Source organism: Centrocercus urophasianus, unplaced genomic scaffold (genome assembly GCF_019232065.1).
Source record: "Centrocercus urophasianus isolate 14NV4802_14NV808 unplaced genomic scaffold, USGS_Curo_1.0 seq_26, whole genome shotgun sequence".
NCBI classification, from domain to species: Eukaryota; Metazoa; Chordata; class Aves; order Galliformes; family Phasianidae; genus Centrocercus; species Centrocercus urophasianus.
In genome coordinates this window covers 7,906,093-7,928,434 of record NW_024884822.1, presented here as the reverse complement: position 1 = coordinate 7,928,434, position 22,342 = coordinate 7,906,093, and the positions used below count along the sequence as shown (strand labels likewise).

Genomic DNA, 22,342 nt, shown 5'->3' with positions numbered 1-22,342 from the left:
GCAAATTAACATGTGTTGTAGAGAGGCTGGAAAAATAGTTTAGGTTCTCAAGAAGTGGTTTCATATCTTCAGTTAAAGTGCATTAAATGCTGTATCCAATGTGTGAATGTATGATGGAGAGTGTCTTGTGGGGGAAAAAGGCTCTGAAAATCTGAGGTAACAAAGGCTGTATTAAGAAAGCTGTTTAATTTTTGAACGAACTTGCTTCAAGGAGCGTGATGAGAAGATTGAAGAGCTCCAAGCTGCTCTGCAAGAGGCAAAACAAAAACTGGATGCTAAGCAAAGGGACTCAGAGCAAGGCTTGCGTCGATCAAAGCGAGTGGCTGCCTCGTGTGCTCTGCAGCAGGAGCTGACAGATACTAAGGCCAAACTGGAGCAGTGTCAAATGGAGTTGAATACAACATCATCAGGTAAGGCAGGCTTATCTCCTAGTTCAAAATCTAAAGTTCACTTGTTTAAACTGGAAGCCTGGAAGCCTGAGCTCTTCTCAGTTTGTCTGTTTCAAGAGCAGTCCAGACTTTAAGAAAAACCTGATGTTCTGTGAATGAGCTCCTGCTCACTCGTTTCTGTCTGTCCTTAGAGTTGCGCAAGTACCAGAGATTACTGGAGCCACCTCCCTCTGCCAAACCCATTACTGTGGATGTAGACAAGAAACTGGAGGATGGACAGAAGGTAACTCTATCTCTGTTAGAAACTTGCATAGCAAAATCCTTGCCAGTTAAAATGTATTTGGAGCTGCTATTTTCAAGTCTTTAAATGGTTGACAGCATTCTGAAAGCAAACCTTGAGCACAGATGTGGAGGATGCTGGTGTTACTGATCCCACTGTACCTCACTCAGATCTCCCTCAGTGCTGCATGTCTGGATTGTCTCAGAGCAGCCTTGTTTCTAGAACAGTGTTAATACAACAGCTTGCTTTAAATCTCTCCTGTAGAATGTGAGATTGCTGCGCTCAGAATTACAAAAACTTGGGGAATCTCTTCAGTCTGCAGAGAGGGCATGCTGCCACAGTACAGGTGCAGGGAAACTTCGAGAAGCCCTTTGTATGTGTGATGACATCCTGGCTAGACAGGTAATGTGTTGTCTCTTGTTGCAGTGTGGTATTTATGTACTTTGACATAAGCAGCAGATAGTTGCAGCTACAAGGATCTAGGTCTATAAATGTCTTATTCTCTAGACATGTAAATACCTGTTACTTCAAGGAAGCTATACTGCTAAATCTTCTCAGTGTCTGAGTCATACTGCATACTGAACTCTCCAAAGGAGACCCAACTGTTTCTGTTCAGCCACCTGACAGCTTGCACTTAAAGCAGAATTCAGAGTTCCCATTCCTTTATCCACTGTGCTCCATCACAGTTGCTATGGCAGCATGCGTACAGCAGGATGGATTCTGTTTTTTCCTTAGCATAACTGTTTCCCTTTTGTTACTGAACTGCTATAGTGGTGACAGGAGCTTTTTCTGTATGGCCTTACTTAGCATGCTGGTTAGTGAAGTTCAGCAGAGTCTTCAATTTATAATAACCAAGGAGTTGCATTATTGCATTTCTACACATACTGCTTTCCATTTTTCAGGACCAAACTCTGGCAGAACTGCAGAACAACATGATGCTGGTAAAACTGGATCTGCGGAAGAAAGCAGCTTGCATTGCTGAACAGTATCACACTGTACAGAAGCTCCAGGCTCCTCCCATGTCTACGCTAAAGAAACGGTTCTGTGCCAACAGGGAAAACCTACAACCTAACCAACCTCCTGGCAAAAAGCCCTTCCTGCACAACCTTCTGACACGTTCAGCTCCCCGTCCTGCTGCTACCAGGGGGTGGCAACTCCGCTCAGTTGCTCTATGACTTCTTGGAAAGGCATCCCTGCCTCCCCATTACTGGAACAGGTGGCACATCCAGTATCATAGCTTCTCTTCTTCTTTGTGTGCTTGTTTATTATTGTAGCTGCTTGAGAGCTTATGTAAACATTTCTGCATATGTATGGTTAAAAGTTTTAATTGATACCAAAGTGGACAAAATGACCTTCTGTAATTTAAACACTACAGCAAGGAAAGATTTTTAAATATCAAACAGTGCAGAGGAGCAGAGTGTGGTTTAACAGAAAGACCAGTTAAAATGAGTTCTCTTAAACTGTGTTGGTACATAAAAATAAGTTCACAAGATCTCCTTGTAAGATATTCTCCCTTCCTTGAATTATAATCCTTTATTAAAGTATACACGTTCTAGTTCAGGGCTGTTCTCCTGGATCTTTGCTTGTAAGTCTGGCTCCAAGTGTGTTACAGACATAGAACTGAGCAAAAGAAACAAGCAAAATGGTTATATACAACAAGCACTTGATTCTAAAATAAGACTGAATCTCTTTAAAATTCCTGGGTTCTGAAAGTTTATAAAGAAGAACTGAGAACTCCTCATAAAGGAATCATGCTCCACCTATAAGCAAAGGACTCCCTCATTTAAAAGGTGTTAGAGATGTTCCATACCTTACAGGAACAGCTGAGCTCCTACTATCATGAAGGTAGGAAGCTAAGGAGTTGCTTAAGGTTGTTCTGTCATTAGAAGCTTCTCTTCCTTAGGGTGTTCTTCATAATCAATGTCTTCTGCCTGTTTTACTGTCTGATTTTATTTTGTTAATGTTTATTTCTGAGTCATCACACACAAAAGTGAATTCTGCTGCCAGATCACATAAACAGCTGCAATTTTCTAAAGCAGTCTGAGATCTAATCTTTCTGTGAAATTGAGAGCACCAGTTAGAATCAGGCTACTGTGGTAGAGGGGTGCTCTGAGTTTGGTGCTAGCTGGTTTGCTAGCTGTCTCTGGGTAGATTTTAGCACAATCCTTTTCTATGCCAGGCGTGAAAACAGCCAAAACTGCTTTGTGCTATTCAATTAAATCAGCTGAGAATTAGGTGTTTTGTTTTTTTGGAAGTCAAAAGCTACTTCAATTGCTTCTTATTTTAACCAATTCAGCTCCAGCCTGCATCTTTTAAGCTACATTTGGCAGCTTGTCAACTTGTAGTGCTGATAATCACTAAATAATGAGCGATAAGTGAGTTGAACACATAAGACCCTGTTTCTACTACATACTGCAATTTGAGTTAACTTCAGTTGGAGGTAACTCAGCCAGATCTTATTCTTATCTCAGCTGTGAGTTTTTTTTTTGACAGGTTTTCAGTCTGAGGAGTTTGTACTGATGGGGAAAAAAAATCCCTTAAGTTGCAACTAACACCCAGTCAAGTGCTGTTCTCTATAACCAGTTTCTAGCTAAAAATGAAGTGGGATCTGACCATTCTTAATGAAGCCATAACCTCAGTGGACATTAACAGGTCATGTAGACTGCATTAATAACAATGTTACTCATCGCTACTTTTCTGAATATTCTCATGTTTATCATGCTATATGAATATTGAGACTGTATGCTCTGGGAGGCAACGACAACTTGTGTCTCTTTGCAGTATCTTGCATGTGTTGAATGTCACATTAAAGAAAGAATAACGTAACAGGAATACGTACCTTTTTTGAGGAAACAGTGCACAACACAGAGGAGTTGCAAACACAAGGCTAGAGAAGACAAAAACAGGTTTACAATGTTGAGGGTGCTAAAAAAATTTGAAATTTTACAGTGTAAGCACACAGCTCTTTTGTTTTTGTTTTGGTAGGATGGTGAGATAAGGTTCAATGAAAAACAACTTTATTTCTCACTGCATTGTACTGCTGAAATCCTTTGTGTATTAAATGCATAAGCAATACCCTTTCATCTGATGTCCCTGCAGTGCTTTGCACTGGTGTTCGTGCAATACGAGGTGCTAAACAACAGCAACTGCAACCTTCCATTAACCAGATGTTTCAAGAACTCAAGTTCAGTATTAGTTTACTTAGTTTATTGTTTATGGAGGTAGCAGCTGAAGTATCTCTTTAAAAATCAGGTTGCTTACGCATTTCCTGTCGCTTCCTTTCCTCTTCCTTACCCCCTGCTTTTTTTTTTTTGTCCACTTCTTTAACTGCTTCCTTTTCCATCGTATTATCAGCTTTATCAGCCACAGATGTAGAAATGAAGTGCTGTAGTCTCAATTTCTCCAAACAGTGGAGGAATGTCATTTCTGAAGCTTATCTGTATTGCTTCAACATACATAAGTGTTTTTTTCTAACCTTTATACAAAATGCAAATGCTACTTTCCTCAAAAAACAACCCCTGAAGTTATGCCCTCAAAATAGCAGACAATCCAAAGAAGGCACTCACCAGAATCCGACTAATCCAACTTGAATAGGAGCACTCATCCATGGAAATCTCTGTTTAAAGTAAAATATAACACTGAGTATGCTATCTTTTATTCCTCTTCCCACCTTGGAAACTTGCACTGGAAGGAACAACCTGCACCTAAAAGTCTGTTTTACATGACGAAAGGAAAACGATTACCAGCATACCTTAAGCTTGAGCTATGGCTTGAAAGCCTTATCCCAACCTCTTTCAACTAGCAAGAAAGCTCTCAGTGATATCAGCTTACACTTGTTCTGAGCATCCCTTAGAAACTACAGTAGGTGACCAACTGTTTTACTTTAGAACTGATCCTGACCTGTACCTCTGTGAGTCATGTAAGCCCACAGTAGCCAGCAAGTTGAGAGTGGCGCTGGTGGAACGCGCTGGCAGACCTGAGGGCACAGGGAGTTTGGCTGTCTCTCTCTCCTCCATACCATCAACTGGTTTTAACTCACAACTGCCACTCTGCCTTGTGGGCAACAACCCATTGCACCTGCAGACCGAAAATAAGGGAATTATCAAGGAACTGATTGCCCTTCCTCCTGTCTTATGATACACTACGATATGACGCGTGGGAATTTAACTGTTAAGCACCCAGCCTCATACAGCCATGTTCTGCAAGTGTTCATCTCTTGTTAAGGAAAAAAAATAGAGGGACTAGGGGACAAAGCTGAGAAAGCACCCCATAATACAGACCTTTCTTTTATAGCATACCCTCTAGTGTTTTAACTCTTGCATGTAAACCAAGAAAGGACACAGTTTTCTTGTAGGTCTTTGAATGGTTCAAGAAATCCCTCCCCTAGTCCAGGTTAGAATTCTAGTTGAAATTGCTAATGGAATAAAACCAAATCTGTTCAAATACAGTTTCTACGTAGGGCTTTTTCTGTTTTGTTACTGTAAAATCATACTGTAAAATTAAATGCTGTCTTTAATAAGCAGAACGTATGCCACAAATGCTATGATAAGAAGCTGATTTTTAAACAAATGAGCTAATGAGTAAGAATGTGTTATGGTGGGTGATGTTCTCAACAATGGAGATGTTCTCCTGCAAGAGGCATTATTCAAGATGTAGAAGTTACAAGGGAAACCAGTGAACAAAAGACAGGCAGTGTCTGACAGGTGAGATAGAAGGATGACATTTAGAAAGCTCAGTGTGATAAAGCTGGTGCTAAGTAAGGTCTAAGCAGTGGTAAGCAAGCCTGTGTACGAAGCTTTCTCCAGAGTCTGAGAGAAAGAGGAAATGATGTAGAACACACTGATCCTCTTTTTTTCCTTCTTCCTGGTGTTAATCTGTAATCCAGAAACAAATGCAGAAAGAACTTCACAATTCAGCAATAAACTGCAACAATAGGTAGTAAAAGAAAAAGCAACAGTAAGAAGGGTAAAGACTGAATTCAGCTGTGCTCCATTGTTCTGACAACGCACTAAATACACCTTTGACTCTCACTTGAAATAAATTACTCAAAATACTTTACATTTTATATAGTGGGAGAATTCCAATGGCAAGAGACTCCAGGCTGACAGGGGAAGATTGAAGTCATCATCCTACCTTTAGTTGGGAACACAAAAACTCAGTAAGAAAACTGGCTCCTTCATACAAGGAGAATTAAAGGAGAGGGATGCTGAGAACTGCACTGCAAGATGCATGAAAGAAATGCCCCAAACACTTCTATAACCAAAGAGACTTTAAGGGCGTCCTGATTTTGGTTTCAAGCTTTCACCTGAGCAGGTCATTATTGTGAAAAAAAGCCTATGAACACAGACAGTACTGACACCCATTTCATTTGCTGGAACACATTTTGCCAAGGTGCCTGATCTGAATTACAGCTTTTCTTTTTCAAGAGTTTTTCCAGATGGCACTAATTAAGAACAATGGTAAGGTAAAAATAAGGTGAAACACTGATACCAGAAGGTCAACGGCTGCCTAGAGAACGATTTAAAATAATAAAGCCAGTCTCAAATGCAGGCTGCACATCCTTATAAAGAGAAAACAGAGAAGTGCAAGACAGCAAAAGAATTTATTCTGTTAGAAGATGTATTTAAACAGGGAAGAAGGCAATTTCAGATGAATTAGGATTTAAATTCCAGATGACTGCAAGGCATCTTTGGCAGTTAGTGCAAGGAGAAAGTGGAGAAACGATAGCAAACAAAATGGAGAAATGGAGCAAGCAAACAAAAGCCAAAAAGAAAAATCAGATTTTTTTCTGCTGCTTCTACTGCGAGATCTCCAACGGTGTCAGCTCTCTCAGGGTAGCTATGACTGTTCTGAAGGAGCATCACTACATGAAACAACAGCTAAAGAAGGAAAGCATGGAATGAGCTATGGTGTAAGACATTCAAGAATGATATTTAAAAGAAAAAAAGGCTGTTCTAGTTTTCTAAGAGCTCTGAATATGTACTTTAGTTACAGACTAAGAGACTTGAAGTTGTTGGAGTCAATATAATATGCAGAATCAGAAAGAAACAGTCCCTGAAGATGTGAGAGTGGCAAAATAAATTAAAGCTTCAGTTTCCCTTGGGATTTTCAGACATTTTTATGAGATAAATGTTTTGTTTCCCATGGGGAAAGGTTATCTGAGACTAAACAAATCTGTAAACCCTGTCCCTTAGAGCAAGGTTGCTTATGGGTCCTTTTGCTGCAGCAAATGTAGCAACGATTTGGTTCCACATGGAGCTCGTCAATATGTGCAGCATACAGCCAGCATACAGCCTCACCACCAAGAGTCACTGCATTGCTTAATTCCTCAAAATGCAGTTAAAGCAACTGCAGAAATCAAAGGCAAAAGGAGTGTGTATATAAAACCAAATTTTTAAAGAGTTTTCTGGTCAAGAATTAGGATTTCTTTAACCAGCAAGTGCGTGTTTGTATTTTAAAAACATTTTTGAATCATTTTCTAGCAATAATTTTTGGGAATACTGTAAGCTATATTAGTGCTATAACTGAAATATGCTCATGCAAAACCACGTCAGAAAATGGAAATGAATAATACTACAGACCCTACATCTTATTTTAAAGATCAAAGGATGACCCACTGCCATCACTGAGACCAGCAGTATTCACCTCTATCTTACTGGAGAGCATTGCTTTATGTTCCTCATCATTTAACAGCCTTTTGACTTCCCTGGCCCTGCATGTTGCTTTAATAGGCTTTGGCAAGCTTACAAGAAGTTTTTTCCGAGAGCACTGATGATGTGCAAAGCAAAGACTATGAAAAATGAGTTAGTAAAGCTTGTGTGGATGGTGTTGGAATACTGCAAATGGGATGGTGCTTCCGAAACCTCGAGAGAACAGGCAGAAGCTGCTTGTTAGAAATGCAGCTCATTCCTTAAAGGCTTTAATACTAATCTCTACCAAGTGTTACCACTGATGACCTGTAGAGCAGTGTTTCGCCTCTGCTCAGTCTTTGAGGCTGTGGGGGAGGAACAGGTGAGCATGAATGGTCATGATGGTACCAAAGACCACTGAACAGTCACTGAAGAAATCACTCATTTTTGCTGATCTGAAAAATTCACAACACTCTTATGTGACACCACACAAACAACAACAGATATTTGTCTTCAAACCCTGAGAATTTTCTCAACATCTTCACAAATGTCACATATTTCCAGTTGACTTGATGGCATTTGTGTTAATAATGTTCAAGTAATGCATTCTCAAGGACACAGCAATATCACAAGCCACTTAAAGTTATTTTGCCAACAGAGGGTCAACACCTATGGAGCCCAATCAGTACAGGGCTCCTTACACTGCAAACAAGTCAGTGTATTTGGATGCACTGCAGTTTCATTTCTTGAACGAGATAAAAGCAACAAAGACTTTAACTCTAAGATTCAAACACCACATTTCCTACTTTTCATTCTGAGCAACAGTGTTTTCTGTTAACAGGAGCAGGGGGGAAAAAAAAGCAGCACAAATCTCTTCAGGAAAACAAAACTTTTTTTTTTTTGCAATTGGGAGACACCTAGGATGTTTTCCTAATGCCCCATTTATCTACTAATACACAAGCACTTTAAATGATGCATGTAACCAGGTTATCCAACCACACACAAGAAGTGTGAAGAAATCATTTTAAGTATTTTAATGCAATATTTTAGGAAGTTTCATCATAGACAAACCAATAGAAATGGGCAATTTCCTCTGCTCTCCCTCCCAGCTGCTGCCCAAAGCGCTTTTCCAAGGCAGGATTTGGAAACTCTGAACTAACAGGAAGGAAGCAGATCCACTTAGGCTGTCACTCCCAGCTTGCCCAGCATGTTTCCCAGGCAGAGAGTTTGTCTGAAGCTACACAAGCAAGTAAATCAGTAACATCAACAGTCAAAGACAGAATTCCCTTTACTGCTGAGAACTGGTCCTGGCTGCATCTCCTCATTTAAAAATTGTTTGTCCAGATCTAAGCAACTATATAATTAATTTCATTATTGTTCTTTACCATCTTATGCACACACAGTACCATGCTGGTTAGTTTATACATTTGCAGCACCAGATTTGACTTCACACCACTTGAGCAGCAATAGAATTCAGTGAAAACATCTTTGATGGCACACGCACATCCCACATCTACCCCATGCTCACACACCCAGATTGTTTTAAAAGATCATTTGAAAAGGGCATTTTTATCATCACTATTATTTCCAAACTCAAACTGCTACCATGGCAGCAAAGCAAAGCTTCCTTCCTAGATATTTGGGGGGCGGGGGGGAAGGGAAGAGAATTATACAAGCTTTTACTATTTTTCAGATAAGCTGTATTCCAAGTCTTGGTAAGAGGAAAGTGCCTTCACTAGAAAGAACTCTGCATTTTGTGCATAACCACCAGAATAACAAAATAAGTAATTTCTTCATGTCCTTTAAGATTAAAAGAACTAAGATACCTCTATTTGTGAAAGACAAAGAAAGCAGCTCCTGTAAAGTGCACTCTACAACAATGTCCTCCAGGAGTGCTCTGGAGGAGAATACCAAGACTTAAAGTATTTTAAATACATGAAAATATTAACTTAGCATGTGAAATACACGTACACAGTTTATCTCAGACTAACCTTTAAAAAGGCTCTCTTTTCCAGTGTGTTCATTATGAAGGGAGGAATTGCTGCAAATGAGAAAAAAGATAATGCATCAACCTCGGAGATAATGGCACATGGATTTGATCTTCTGTATAGATGAACCAACACTGGAATTCAGTTTTCACAGCTGTCTGTCATTAACTGAGGTTTCATTTCACGCTGCCATTAAGAGATACTAGGTTGCTATTGACATAAGTAGACTCCTCCAGTAAGTGGAACGTCTAATTTCACAGGTAAAGGTAATTAACCTGAGCTCAGTGATTGGCTCATACCTTCAGTAAACCAGATCCACTCGAGCAGGATTTGCAACGATTCCTTTGCTAACTGCATGATTTCTGCACTGTTCTGTTGCACATCAGTGTAACATGCTGTGGATGTTTTTCAGTAAGAAATGCAGACTTTAAATTCAACAAACGTAAATACTATTGTGCATAACTGTAAGATAATTGGGCCTCTAAGAAAATCACTTCCATAGAACTTCAGCTCTGTGTCACAGTAGGAACCTATAATCAGGAGCTGTATATGACTGAACTTATTCTTACCCATGCCAGGAGCAGCCATGAGGATCCTTGATATAACCACCTGAGTAATTGCCTGCTGAGCTGCTTTTGTTGATTCACCCAGTCTGTTTCCATTCTCATCTGTGATGGGGATTCCAAACTTGAGTTCCCTGTTGAATAAAAATAATACAACAGAGACTGACATGCATTTATCTGCTTTTGCTGGTCATGTTTCTCCTCTTTAAAACTTTTGATTGGAAGAATTATGCTATTTTATTATTCACATTTGGAGGAAAAATTCCAAAAAACAAAGAAAGATTTTGGGCAAAATATGCTAAAAGAGAACAACTGAATATTTGTCATATCAGTCTGACATCTGAGCCTGGCCTCATGTATTCTGAGACCTGTTTCTGTAATATACAGAAGACAGAGGGTTCAAGAAAAATCAGAATGAATATAATTTCCTGGACTGCTCTTAAAGTAGTCTGTCCTTTCCCACTTACAACATAGGGAATAAAAGCAGATTAGTTTCATTGAACTAAAACACAATTCTCTGGCATTCTAGCCTGGGTTTTCATTTCAACCACCAAGAACATATTTGGAAGTATACCAGAATGCACAAAGCAAACTACATTTCTGTATCTGCACAATTGTCTATCAAAGCTTTAACACAATTCTGCACTTGAGCAAAGCTCACATACAGGGGAAAAACCTTTCAGAAAGCAAGAAGCAGACAGAAGGGCAAATATACTGATGACTGCCTTAGTTCTTCTTCCCATCATTTATAGGAAAAAATAAATAAATACTACCATAGATTCAACTTCACCATGAACATAAATATGAAAATATTCCCTTTTTTGCTCACAACCTTGTGTTTCTAAGAGGATGGTTTTTCCCCCCCTCATTTCTATTCTTACTTCTTGCCAAGTTAGAATACATGTGAAACTTTGTTACTGAGAAAGTGCATGTTTTTGGTAGTCTCAGAAGATCAAACAGAGCTCTGACTATAACATACTCTAACTCCTGCATGTGGGATTTGAAGCACCACCTCTGAAATGATTTTACTTTTCCAAAGCGCAGTTTGTATCGAAAGGGCCCACGTGATCAAGTCTTAAAGGACAGGTACTTGACTGTTGAGATTTAAGGCTGAAGAACTAAATAGGTATTTATCTGAAAAGAATGAGAACATTCTATTTACACATGTCACAGTCAAACAATTAAAACAAGACCATGCCCAAGGCTTTTGCAAGGTTCTGAAACAAGCTAAAGATAATATAATGTCCTTTTTTCAGCACCTTGCTGATCTAAGAACTCAATAACATCCTTTCTTTTAGAATGAGCAATTTTTTTTTTCTTTCCCTACCTTTGTCTCATTAGTGGAATATTAATGCAGTTAGCAGCAGCAACAGCAGCAAAAGGAACAAACCGTCCTATAAGAGGTGAGACATGCTGTGAAAAGCAGAAAAAGAAGAATTACATAATTATTTTTTCCAAAGGTCACATCAAAATGCTTCACTCATTAATGACAGATGAGATTTCCTTTAAATTAAAATTCAGTGAAAAAATCCCTGGTAAGGCAGAGGCAAAAGAGACACAAGCAAGACTTAAGTCATGGAGACAGGCAAAAACCACCTGAATTCAGTAGCATCATTGCAGACAAATGCCAGCTTCTGAGCACGCCTGTCAGCTTGATGGCAACACTAAATAGACTTTAACTTCACTATCTTCAACAGCAAGGTTGCCAGCAGCATTTCTAACAGCTGCTTTGCATCTAAGGACACTCACTGCATGAAGCCATTTATCTAGTCAATGTCTCGTATGATCTGAGTTACTCTGCCTAGAATAGTACCTCTCAAATAAGGTGTCAATGCTGCACCATGCCCAATATATCAAAGCATAAACTGAGGGATATAAAATAGTTTTTTTTTTTTTTTTTTTTTTTAATAAACATGCTGCATATTTGTTTGAAGAATTTGAGTTTTCCATATTTAAGAGAAGCAGCTCTTTACACATTCTTCAGATAGTCCAGCGTAGACTCCCATGTTTCCAGAAGTAATACTGTACATTAAAAACCAGGCAAGCTGCACAACTGTGTATCAGGTCTACGTCACTGTAATTACATCCACTGCAATTAACTTTCAAGTGCTGCTAGATACTTTGAAACCTTAAAAGCAATGGCAAAAAGGCACCTCCATTGGATACATATTGTGAATGAAAACAGCAAGGATAGGGCATTAAAAACAGATGTATATATAAAATCATCTATATGGGGCAAAAGTAAGATTGGGAAATAAAGAAGGGAGCTGCCAAGGGTAATTACAACTCCATGAGGGAGCTGTGCACAGCATGACAGAGCCAGAGGAGGGGAAGTGAGCCATTTCATAGAACACCAAAATCTGAATAAGCATGGGAGAAGTATCAGCAATACCTTTGTTAGTGCATTAAGTCCTAAAGCTGTCGCAACAGCACCTGTGGTAGCAGAAACATAGGCTGTTCCCAGCTGGCTAAAACAAAAATAACAATGTTTGTACATGCATAACAATTATATCCATGCCACTTTCAAAAACAAACAACTTTCACACATGCATTAAGTTCCTTCCACCTACAAAAGTTAAAGCATATCTTGATGCAGCAACACAGAAAGGGCTAAGGATGGAATGGTCACATGAAACCAAAAATTAACCCTTTTTCTTCCACTATCAGTAAAAACAACAAGCAAGTGACATTTTAACTGTGAGCCAGGCTCCAGTGATTCTGCACTCATGTATGGCATTTTCTCTTATGTCTGAAAGAGCACTTTGAAGGATTTCTAAGGTCAAACCTGCAATAGCATTTGAAATCAAAAGTACCAAAACCCATCTGTGTAGACCAGCTATGCTGTAAACACCCAAATCCAACCCAACCAGCCAGTCTATATATCCTCTAATCCACTGCCTTCTGCCAGACATCTACAAGAAAGAGAGCCTCAGAACTGATTAAGACCCTAGATTTTATCTTTAAGGGCAAAAAAAAGGAAGGTCACATTCATCACTCTCAGGCTTCTTGACTATACATACTGTAATACATAAATGGGGTGATAATAGCAGGGTGACAAAGTCTTTGGCTACAGCAAGTGAGAACAAGCCCGAACACAGCAGCCACAGATGCAGAAATGAAGGAAAAGAGCTGCTTACTTTTGGAAGACCTCAGGTAGGCAGGGATCTCCAGCAAGAGATGCCCTCACCTCCACTGCCAACCCTTAAATGAGGTCTGGGAAAGGGTGGATCCTGGCTCCATCCCTTCCGGTCACTCAGCTGCATTGCATGCACCTGAGCTCCCCTGGGTTGGCCCTGCCTTCCCACCAGGTGCTCAATCACTGCTTCAGGCCATGACTGAGCATTTCCACTACACAATACCAAACTGATGATAAATGCAGATGAACAAACTTATCTACCATCTCAAAGACCAATCATACTCCAGTCTACGAGAGAGAACCTGTGAACACATCAGAAGCATCTGTTCAGTGTCTGACCTGACAGTAATTGGGGCATCACCGCTCCTGTTTGTGTAATTTACTATAGCATTGAAGGACTGGTTAATCCACTGCCAGAAAACCACTGCTGGTGTCGTTCTTGAAAAAAGAAACAACTATTAATATTGTTAAAAACAGAGTTGAGTCAACAGCAGAACAATGTTGGCAAATCAAAAAAAGCCTCTGCAAGCAGTAATCATACAGTTCTTGGATACCTGAATAAAGCAGTTCAGTCAAGGAGATACTGTCTTAATAATGGAAGTGCAAGTTACTTCTAAGAATTGGTTTTAAAAGGCATTGGAAATGAATAGCAGTTCACCTGGGACAAAGGTTTATAATAACAGCAAAAGCATTGTAGCAAACCTCTCTACAAAAACATACAGAGGAAAAGAATGAAACTCTACAAGATCTAGAGTACTTTTCCAGAGTTGGTCCTCTGCAGCTCACTCGCTTCCTTCGGAAACTCCATAAGTGACTGAGAAATGGATTTTAGAGGCAGGGTTTACTTTCTCAGTCTTCAAAAAGTTACTGTGCCCCTAATTGTTCTAATAAATCTCTGAGACATTATAAGAAGGAAAAGTGGGATATATGGATCAGGTGAAGCATCCAAGAGCATATATCACAGCTGCTTCCAGAGGAAACCAATAATCAGTGAGGGTATGAGGGAACACAGAGAGAAAAGAGAAAAGGAAGTAAAATTTTATATTTTAGAATATTTATTATACATCTTCTAAAATGCTCTTTTGACAGTAACACTGACTTTCACTTATCTAATTTGTAGGGAAATGTTTCATGTGTTACACTGCCACTACTTACCTATAAAAGGTCATCATACAACCTGTGATAGTCATGTTCATGGGCACCTGAGCTGACATTCGGCCAATCAAGACCATCTTTTCACCAGTGTCTGGATGAAAGGCTGAATCATAGATATACTTTGCTCTCCACAGTTCATTTTCAGTCAATCCAGGTGCTACAATACCTTGTCTTGGAACAAATTGAAACCAACAAAACAAGACAACAGCAAAAAGCACAGCTGTTATAAACATAAAATGCTGCAACTTCCAGTGAAAAAATAAGCATCAGAGGAAGCTAATTTAATCTAGCCTTACAGTCAGCTTGTCTTCAACTATTAAACAAATTGGTGAAACAAGAAGAATTAAAACTGCCAGCAGTGGTTGTGACAACCAGCATCAAAGTTCTGTTGACTCAAGCCAGTACTGCATCTGAGCTGGAATGGACAGCTAAAACCACTAAGCATGAAACTTTGGAAATTTAGCTTGATTTACTAATTGATTTACTGCCCCAAAAATACATTCGAAAGCCTATCTTAAACCGTTGTTCTATTGACTATTTTCAGAACTAGACACTCCCACATTTTCAAATGCTAAATAGTTCTTCTCAGATGACAATTCCCCCATTCATTAGTAATCTGACAGCGTTTCAAGCTCTGAAACTAGACAGAAGAGTGGTGCAATAAATACAGGGTCTTAAATATTTCCTTTTAAACCTATAACGGTGATATTCTTGTCACTGTCATGACTTTTTGGGCCAGCACTAAAAATGGCTGTCATACCTGTAATCATGCACGATTTTTCTTGCGCTTTCCAGCTGGGCATCAGATAACAAAATATTTCGGGGGTCTGTTACAGTGAAGAAGTGACTGGCTCGCCCAATGAAAGTGCTTTGATCCCATCGGGGCTCCTTGATATTAATATTTAATGGTAGATCTGCTGACATCTTCAGAAACTCTGCGAAGAAAACATGAACATTTGCAATTCAGAATTCTTATTTCTTAGCATGTCTCAAACTGATAAAACCCCACAGTGAAAAACAGCTTTAGTTGCAGAAAAAAAAAAAAAAAAGAGAGACATCTTGCAGACCTGAGCTTTAAAGCAGTACAGAAAGCAGATGTCAGGAATCATCATAGTTTTAATGAGATTGGTATTCATACAAGAAAATAAACTAACTTAAAGAATTTAAACATCTACATTTTTGGGCTTGCTTCCCAAAACATTTATACATTTCATGCTTTCCTGTAAGAGTATGATAATCTGAGGATGAGTAGAATGCAAAGTATGGCAGCTCACTAAGAAGTAGATGTACTGATTAACAAGATATTAAAGAGAAATTTGCTTTACTCGAGTGATGAATTAGTGTTAGCTGAACACGTTGTCATAAAGGGAAGTTAAACTTTTCAAGAGATGCCTGAAGCAGCAGCACAGTAGCATTTAACAAAATGCACTTAACACCTCTGGCATTGCAAAGCAAAAAAAAAAAATTAGGATTACAAACATCAGATATTTTCAGTAAATGCTGTTTCTCCAAATCCACGTTCTCAGAAACAAAGGTTACATAATGCAGCAATTTGCCACATTATGAACACATGAGCAGTTCTTCTAATGACACGTCAAGGATGGTAACAGACCCACAGTGACAGGCACCAAACTAACACAGCTCTGCATTTAGAGGGCTTGAAGCCCAGAAAATTAAAAATTTACTTCAAAATGACTCTGACAACTGATCTTTACCTCCAACCAACAAACCTAAGGAACGCCGTAAGGCTCCTGAGGAATTGGTGTAAATTTGGTGAAACTTGTATGGTGGAGAATGTGAAAAGGAATTATCAGAAGAAAGGAACTGAGGATGCAGAGCATCTTCATCATTAAAACAAACAAAGAAACAAAAAAAAACAAGGAAAAAAGGAGAGAATATTTGTGAAACTTGAAGAAGTTGTCCATCCCTCAAATGTAATTATGATCCCTCTTCTTCTGCATTAAGTGTAAAAATCTGTTAGTCACAGGAGAAGAGAATTCTACAGAAATAAAGGCCTAAATGCCTGTTTTGCTGTATGCCACATGCCTATTATGTAAAGCACTGGGTTTTCCAATATCATTGGATCACAGAATGGCTTGGGTTGGAAGGGCCCCCAAGGACCATCAAGTTCCAACCCCCTGCCATAGGCAGGGCCACCAACCTCCTGATCTGGCACTAGACCAGGCAGCCCAGGGCCCCATCCAGCCTCCAGAATAGAGACACAGCATGACAAAAAACAAGCAAACCAGACCATCTTCTGGACTAAAATGGTGACAGCTGCGAAGGGCAGGGAAATCATTCTGAGAATACTTCCCTATCAGCTAAGTATTTGCAGGACAGTCTGTTTCAATATCCTTATAATTAAGTTATCAGTTTCATTAGGAAGGATTAAACCCACTTTGGACAGCTTATGTCAATCTGTTTAAAACTGTCCAACGAATGCTTAAAAAAGCACTCCATAAAAGAAGGTCCTTGCTTTCCTTTCACACTGATCAGCAAGTGCTGAAAACTGCTTTGTGTATATTACTGGGTTGTCTGTGATTTATTTTTATTGCATACCAAACTTCTGCCATGAACCCAAATCTAAACAACAAAGATTAATTCAGTATAATTTCACTCCAAGTCACTCAGCCTGCCCTGATGGAGGTAGATCTCCAGAGAACAGAGAAGGGAACCACAGCCGTGTCCTATCCTTACCCCCAGTTAAACTGACATGAGCACATCTGACCTTGCTACCAACACACCATCCTCCTGTGTGGGCATATCCCAAGGAACAAGATACTTCACATGGCTGCATGGCAAGGGTTAGCATGGCAGCAGCAAAAAGGAAAACATTTTGACAAAGGATCCTTGGCATTTGCCACAGCAAAAGCTTATGCTTGAAATCACTGTGTCTGTTTAAAAAGACGACTACAGGAACAAAAAACACTGACTTTGATAGGACTGGTCTTGATAAAGGAAAGGCAGAGCGCATGGACTCCAGTCTCACTGGCATTCACCCAGAAAAAGATTTGCTCTTGTGCAAAAAGAGATCAAAGCCTTGGGTGCCTACCATTCAGGAACACAACATTTTCTTCTCAATCACGTGATTTACACAACCGACTTGCACTTTAATACTATCAGTAGGCACAATGCTTTTCTAAGTGAGTTTCAAGTCATAAAGACTCTGTGTATGGACAGACCACAGTGCACACACAAAGGAGCAGATGCTGTCCAAGCAAGGAAGCAATAACAAGTTCCAGACACTGGAAAAATACAGTTTGGTGACACACAAAACTTGCATTGAAGTAGAAAGGTTGCTGGGTCTGTTGGTCTCGGGACTCTGAGTCACTGCTCCGCTAGAGTGCTCCTTGTCTAGGACAGCCAGGGGAGTTCTGCATTGGAAACGTACATGACTTCCAGCAAAATGTTTTTAGAATACCATCACTTGTGTCAAATAGTCCTCAATGTAAGTTAAGCATGTCCAAGATTTAAGGTCAAATTACCCAAACATTCATAATAAAATTGTGATAAGTAGTAGTAGAGGGCTCCGAGGTTAAATCAAATTAAAATAAACCCAAGTGAACCATGAGATAAGTGAAGAGTTTGTGGAAGGGGAACGTAAATGCACAGATCTTCCAGAATGAAAGTGAAAAGCTTTACTTTGTTTTACATACACTATTGAGTGCCAGGGGGCTGCTGCAGGCCACCTCTTTTTTGGTTGACTAATAACTTGAATTTATTGTTCCCACACCTATCTCTATTTGGTAAGTGGTGACAGGGGAGAACACCTGCAAAATAGGAAAACTGAATTAGCAGCACCTGAGATTTTAAGGTGGAAAGGTAAACACCACAATCACCCAATCTGGTCTGAATGCCCCTCCTCCTCAAGCAACTCCATTAGCAGAGGATTTGAGAGATGGCATTAATTAAATTGCTGAAATAATTCACACTTAAACAGGACCGTGGGGTCACATTCACAACACAGGAGGATCAGCACTACATGAGTGGATAAATGACACGGATGACAACATAGCACAGTGAAGCACAATATCATGGAAAACGCACAGTAAGAAAGAAATAACATCTCTGCTCTTTCAAACAACTGACTAAATGGGGAATATTGAACAGAATCAGACATACTTGCAAACCTCAATGTTAGCAGCACCTCATACTAGCAAATTAATCCAATAATAAAGCACCGAGAGTCCTCTGGCACATTCATGCTACTGCATTCCCCATTTCCCAATGCCACGAAGAATGGCTGCACCGTCGGATTGTTGCAGCTGCTGTGGGCAGAGCTGTGCTCCTGCAGTTTGGCACTGCAGCTCCCCAGCACCAACACAGCGACCATCCATGTTTCACAGTGCAGCCATTTGTGCATATCAAGGCATCTTTTCAGAATGCTAACTCCAATCACGTGCTTCATCAGCTTCCCACATGGGAATGGCTGTGGCTTGCTGGAACGTGCTGCCAGGAGTTCAGCTGCAGGACCAGCAAGATGATTACAGACTCTTTTGATTACAAACTCATCAAAATATTGAAGCTTTATTTATTCACAGCCAAAAATAAGGTTTTCCTTCATCTGCAGAGAAATTTTCAACTCTGTATTCTGAATAACCTTCTACAAACATCTTTCTTTGAAACTGAATCACTTCTTGACCGTGTCTTTCAACTCCTCTTTCCAATCAGAAAGTGACCTTGAACAGAATGCCCCAGTGCTAAGCACACGTAAACCTGCTGTCCTTTGATCAGATGAAACCGCCTGCAAGTTCCCACTGTAAACTGACATTAATGGGAAGGAAAGAGGGCTTGGAACGAAGTGAGATTGGCCTCTCTTAAAAAATAATTACATAAAACCCACAAAAGCTTGATCAACAATTTTAGTACAAAGGCTGCATTTAAATTTGCTGCAGAATCAGCAGCAATAGCAGGAGACTTTAAACCTTGTTTAAAAGGTCAACAGTAGCAGTTGCAACAATTCTTAAAAATGCCGATTCAGGAGTTGTCAGTTCCACTCTGCAGTGTTCTATTTCCAAACTGCATTTCAGACAGCACACGGACTGCCATAGATCGCTTCTCACACTGCAGCAACAGCCAAAAGAGTAGCAAGGACCATCTGAGACAGTTTGGAGCAACCCAGACATTTGAGTGCTCATTTTGACATGGATGAAAAGAAACGTGGTTGAAAGCAAAAGATGAGGTTTTGTAAAATGTCAACCCTATTTGTTTCTAACAGTGCACTTGAAGGACTCATAAACTAGGGGGTGAATTCAAGCTGGGCGACCCACACTCAGGCAGCAGTGCTCGAATGAGGAAACTGGCTTTGCTACTTTCCTTATGTTACTTATATCCTGTATTTTAACCCAAATCTTGAAAAAATCCATTCTGCAAGTGAAAAACTTCACCAGACACATCACTGATTTTTTCCAATATCCAACCTAAAGCTGAAAGTAGAGCTCTGAAAAAAGAAATTTCTTGATGACACAAGTGAGTAACCTGATGTTTCTGAAAGCTGTAGTCACTGTTCTGAGTCAAGAAGCATCCCTAGCATCAAAATATCCATTCCTTGAGTGATGCAGACAGCTTCTACCACTGCTCAGAAGAGCAGGGAGGTGATTCTGACAATGGCTAAAAGATAAGAACTGCCTGCAATTGCTGAGAAACGTTATATTGTCTGAGAGAATGTTTTGAGAGGTACTAGCCTGAAAACTCACCCAGAAATAGGCTTTCCTGAACAGATACAAAGGCCTGGATTTTCTTGAGTGGGGATCCTTTGGCAAACGTTCTCAGTTTGGATAGGATACTGCTTCACTATACAGAATTTGCTGTTCCTTTTTGGTTTTATGGGGGCCAGAGTCCAGATTATCAGCTCCAGTACCTTCCCTTATTTTAGCGGACTCTGTAAATGAGAGCGGCCTTTCACCTCCCTTGCATGCAGATCCAGAAAGCAAGCAAACACCAAGCTGGGGAGGACAACAGCTGGCCAAGAGAATAGAAGGCTGTGTCTAAGGCAGTGCAGGTGTGATAATGAACATTGCAACATCTCACATCTCAGCTCCTCAGACCAAATCATTTATAACATTACTTAGACATCATTGGACACGTGATACTCACAGAACTCAAAGTAGCCTTCGTAGAAGAAGGGAATAAACTAGCCAACACAAATGCTGAATGAAAGATGGAACTTTCATGGTACCCTTTACCAGGACTTACTTAGATCCCTCACTTCAGGCATTTGGGTCACATCATGATTCACAAAATCTGCTAGGAGCTAAGTGTTCTTTTTTCAGAAAAAGGAGAACAAAATCACTTTTCTTTCCCTCTCTGAAAACCGATTAAAAACAGAAGGCATCAGCAGTACCCATGTATCAGAATCCTATTACAGAATAGCTCTAAAGTTGGAGCCATGCGCTGCTGAAATCATTTGACGTGCAGATTCATGGAGAGAGAGAGAGAGAGAGAGAGAGAAGAGAGAGAGAGAAGAGAGAGAGAGAGACAAGGTGCGACACTTTTAGGCTCCTACATCTCCGTCCTTCAAAGCACTCCCCCAGCAGCTGGCTGTGAAAATGTCCTGTTCTGGGAAACAAGAGATGTAGGTTGGAAAAAAGCCTTAGGCTCAGACAAGTACCAACCACCACAAAATGGGGAGAGGAACAGCTCTCTTCTTCCTCTGCCTCATTTATAAATCAAAGCAACCACGGCCACTTGCTTGTTACTGCAGGGCTCAGTTCTGCTGAAGCACCTCTCACGGTGCTTTGATAGAAACTACAGAAAGATTCTGTTAGGCACTTTTATTCCTCCAATAACACACTGGCCCTTTTTAGGCCTTTTTTGCCCAAACAAACCCAGTATTTTTGTTTTCCATGAGGAACACCATGAGAACAGTGGCTAGTTGGTTTAGGTGAAAAAAAGAAAAACAGGAAACATACTTCCTCCTGATCAGTAAAAGGTGACCCGTTCTACTTTAAAATTACAATACTCTGGTAAAGCAACAGCAAAACAGCAAAAATGCAAACCCAGCTATACTCATATTTCAATTGTTCTGGCAAAGGAAAGAACACAATGAATGCATTTTCCAGGGATGTCAATCAAGCCAGGATAGTTGGAAAGCACTTCTATGTGATGGCAAAACAGCAGCTCTCAGACTTACCAGGATCATTAAGCAGTGGTATTCCTCTATTTGCACTATGCTTGCTATCGCAGTTTGACAGAAGCAGCACTGAGAGAAGTATGATGCAACACGCACCAAATGCTAACAAACACACTTGCAAAGTGTTCCTCCCCCCAAAGCCTTTCCATCCAGTAAATACCTATTTAGATTACAAAAAAAATTAAAAAAAAAATCTTTACACTACGCTTCTTCCTTCTGCAATCACAAGAACAAATTGAGCACTGGAGAAGGCAAATTGTGGCAACGCTGCAAGATACTTTTTTTGCTTATAAATGTACATCCTGTTTGTAGCCTAGCAACAGACGCAGCAGTCTGCGTTAGAAGGGTAGTGCCTGCTGCCGGGGCTCTCCTCAAAACAGCAGCCATCTTTGGCGTGTCACTTGGTGGGAGATTTCATCATTCTGTATTGAAGCCGTTTCCAGATGCCCGAGCTGCAGCAGCGCGTGCCTGCAATCTGCCATCTCTGCTCACACCGCGGGATGGATACCGCAGGGATGTGTCACACACCGACCCCTCCTCGTCATTAAGAGAGAAAAAGCTAAGAAGGGTTAACTCAAGGTCTGATTTTGTGTCATTGCTGATTGCTGCGAGCTTGTATCTACAGCCCTACGGTAAGCTGAGGTAGGATTATCAGGCCGTACCCAGACACGTTCATGACCTTCTGCCATAGTTTTTGTTACTATTGGATATATATATTTCCGATAGGAACCGCACAGCCAATTTTAAACTGCTACAAAGCCAGCCGTCGCTCCCTCCTGCTTCATCGTTATAGCAACAAAATAAACACTCCTACAGAGAACCCCCGGCTCCCAGCCCTGTGACACGGCACCCGGCTCTGCGGGCAGCTCGGGCGTGCTGAGAAGGCGTGGAACCCGAGGATCCTCTTTCAGGAAACAGGGGCGAATTCAGGCTTGGGATCCTCCCCGAGGAGGACGGGGGTGGCAGAGCGGGCAGGGCGACAACCTCCACCCGCGGCCCGGCCCCGCGCCCCGCACTGTCGCTACTCACTGCGCCCCGCGCGCTGCCGGCTCCGCGCCGCCCCGCCGCCC

General features: G+C 40.6%; 2 protein-coding genes across 9 annotated transcripts in view; one reads left to right on the top strand and one right to left on the bottom strand.

Annotated features, from left to right (window-relative positions):
* Window positions 1-3,801, top strand: part of KIF20A (kinesin family member 20A) — a 10,499-nt gene extending 6,698 nt beyond the window's left edge. For 4 of the 5 annotated variants that reach the window (XM_042826099.1, XM_042826098.1, XM_042826101.1 and 1 more), the window contains exons 16-19: window positions 212-410; window positions 581-672; window positions 934-1,071; window positions 1,572-3,799. In XM_042826099.1, coding sequence (XP_042682033.1) covers window positions 212-410; window positions 581-672; window positions 934-1,071; window positions 1,572-1,844 — 702 coding nt within the window. In that variant the 3' untranslated portion in view covers window positions 1,845-3,799. Of the gene's footprint in view, window positions 1-211; window positions 411-580; window positions 673-933; window positions 1,072-1,571 lie in introns of all 5 variants that reach the window. The other variant, XM_042826102.1, reaches the window with a different exon arrangement.
* SFXN1 (sideroflexin 1) lies at window positions 2,170-22,342 on the bottom strand. Of its 4 annotated transcripts, XM_042826106.1 has the most exons (12): window positions 22,302-22,317; window positions 17,797-17,910; window positions 14,901-15,075; window positions 14,141-14,311; window positions 13,325-13,423; window positions 12,242-12,317; window positions 11,177-11,262; window positions 9,856-9,983; window positions 9,290-9,339; window positions 4,236-4,285; window positions 3,509-3,556; window positions 2,170-2,289 (listed from the first exon to the last, which is right to left on the bottom strand). In XM_042826106.1, the coding sequence occupies exons 3-12, from the start codon at window positions 15,062-15,064 to the stop codon at window positions 2,193-2,195; spliced, it is 969 nt and encodes a 322-aa protein (XP_042682040.1). In that variant the 5' UTR covers window positions 15,065-15,075; window positions 17,797-17,910; window positions 22,302-22,317; the 3' UTR covers window positions 2,170-2,192. The 4 variants fall into 4 exon arrangements, with proteins under 4 accessions (XP_042682040.1, XP_042682038.1, XP_042682039.1 ...); XM_042826104.1 differs by lacking the exon at window positions 17,797-17,910 and having other exon boundaries at window positions 22,302-22,342; XM_042826105.1 differs by lacking the exons at window positions 17,797-17,910; window positions 22,302-22,317 and adding an exon at window positions 21,273-22,168.

Excerpts from the sequence above, each read along its gene's own strand:
- SFXN1 (XM_042826104.1), bottom strand. The coding sequence starts at position 15,064 with ATGTCAGCAGATCTACCATTAAATATTAATATCAAGGAGCCCCGATGG. Across the intron at positions 14,312-14,900 it reads AAAATCGTGCATGATTACAG|ACAAGGTATTGTAGCACCTG; the intron begins GTATGACAGCCA and ends ATTTGTTCCAAG. Across the intron at positions 13,424-14,140 it reads TGTATGATGACCTTTTATAG|AACGACACCAGCAGTGGTTT; the intron begins GTAAGTAGTGGC and ends TCTTTTTTCAAG.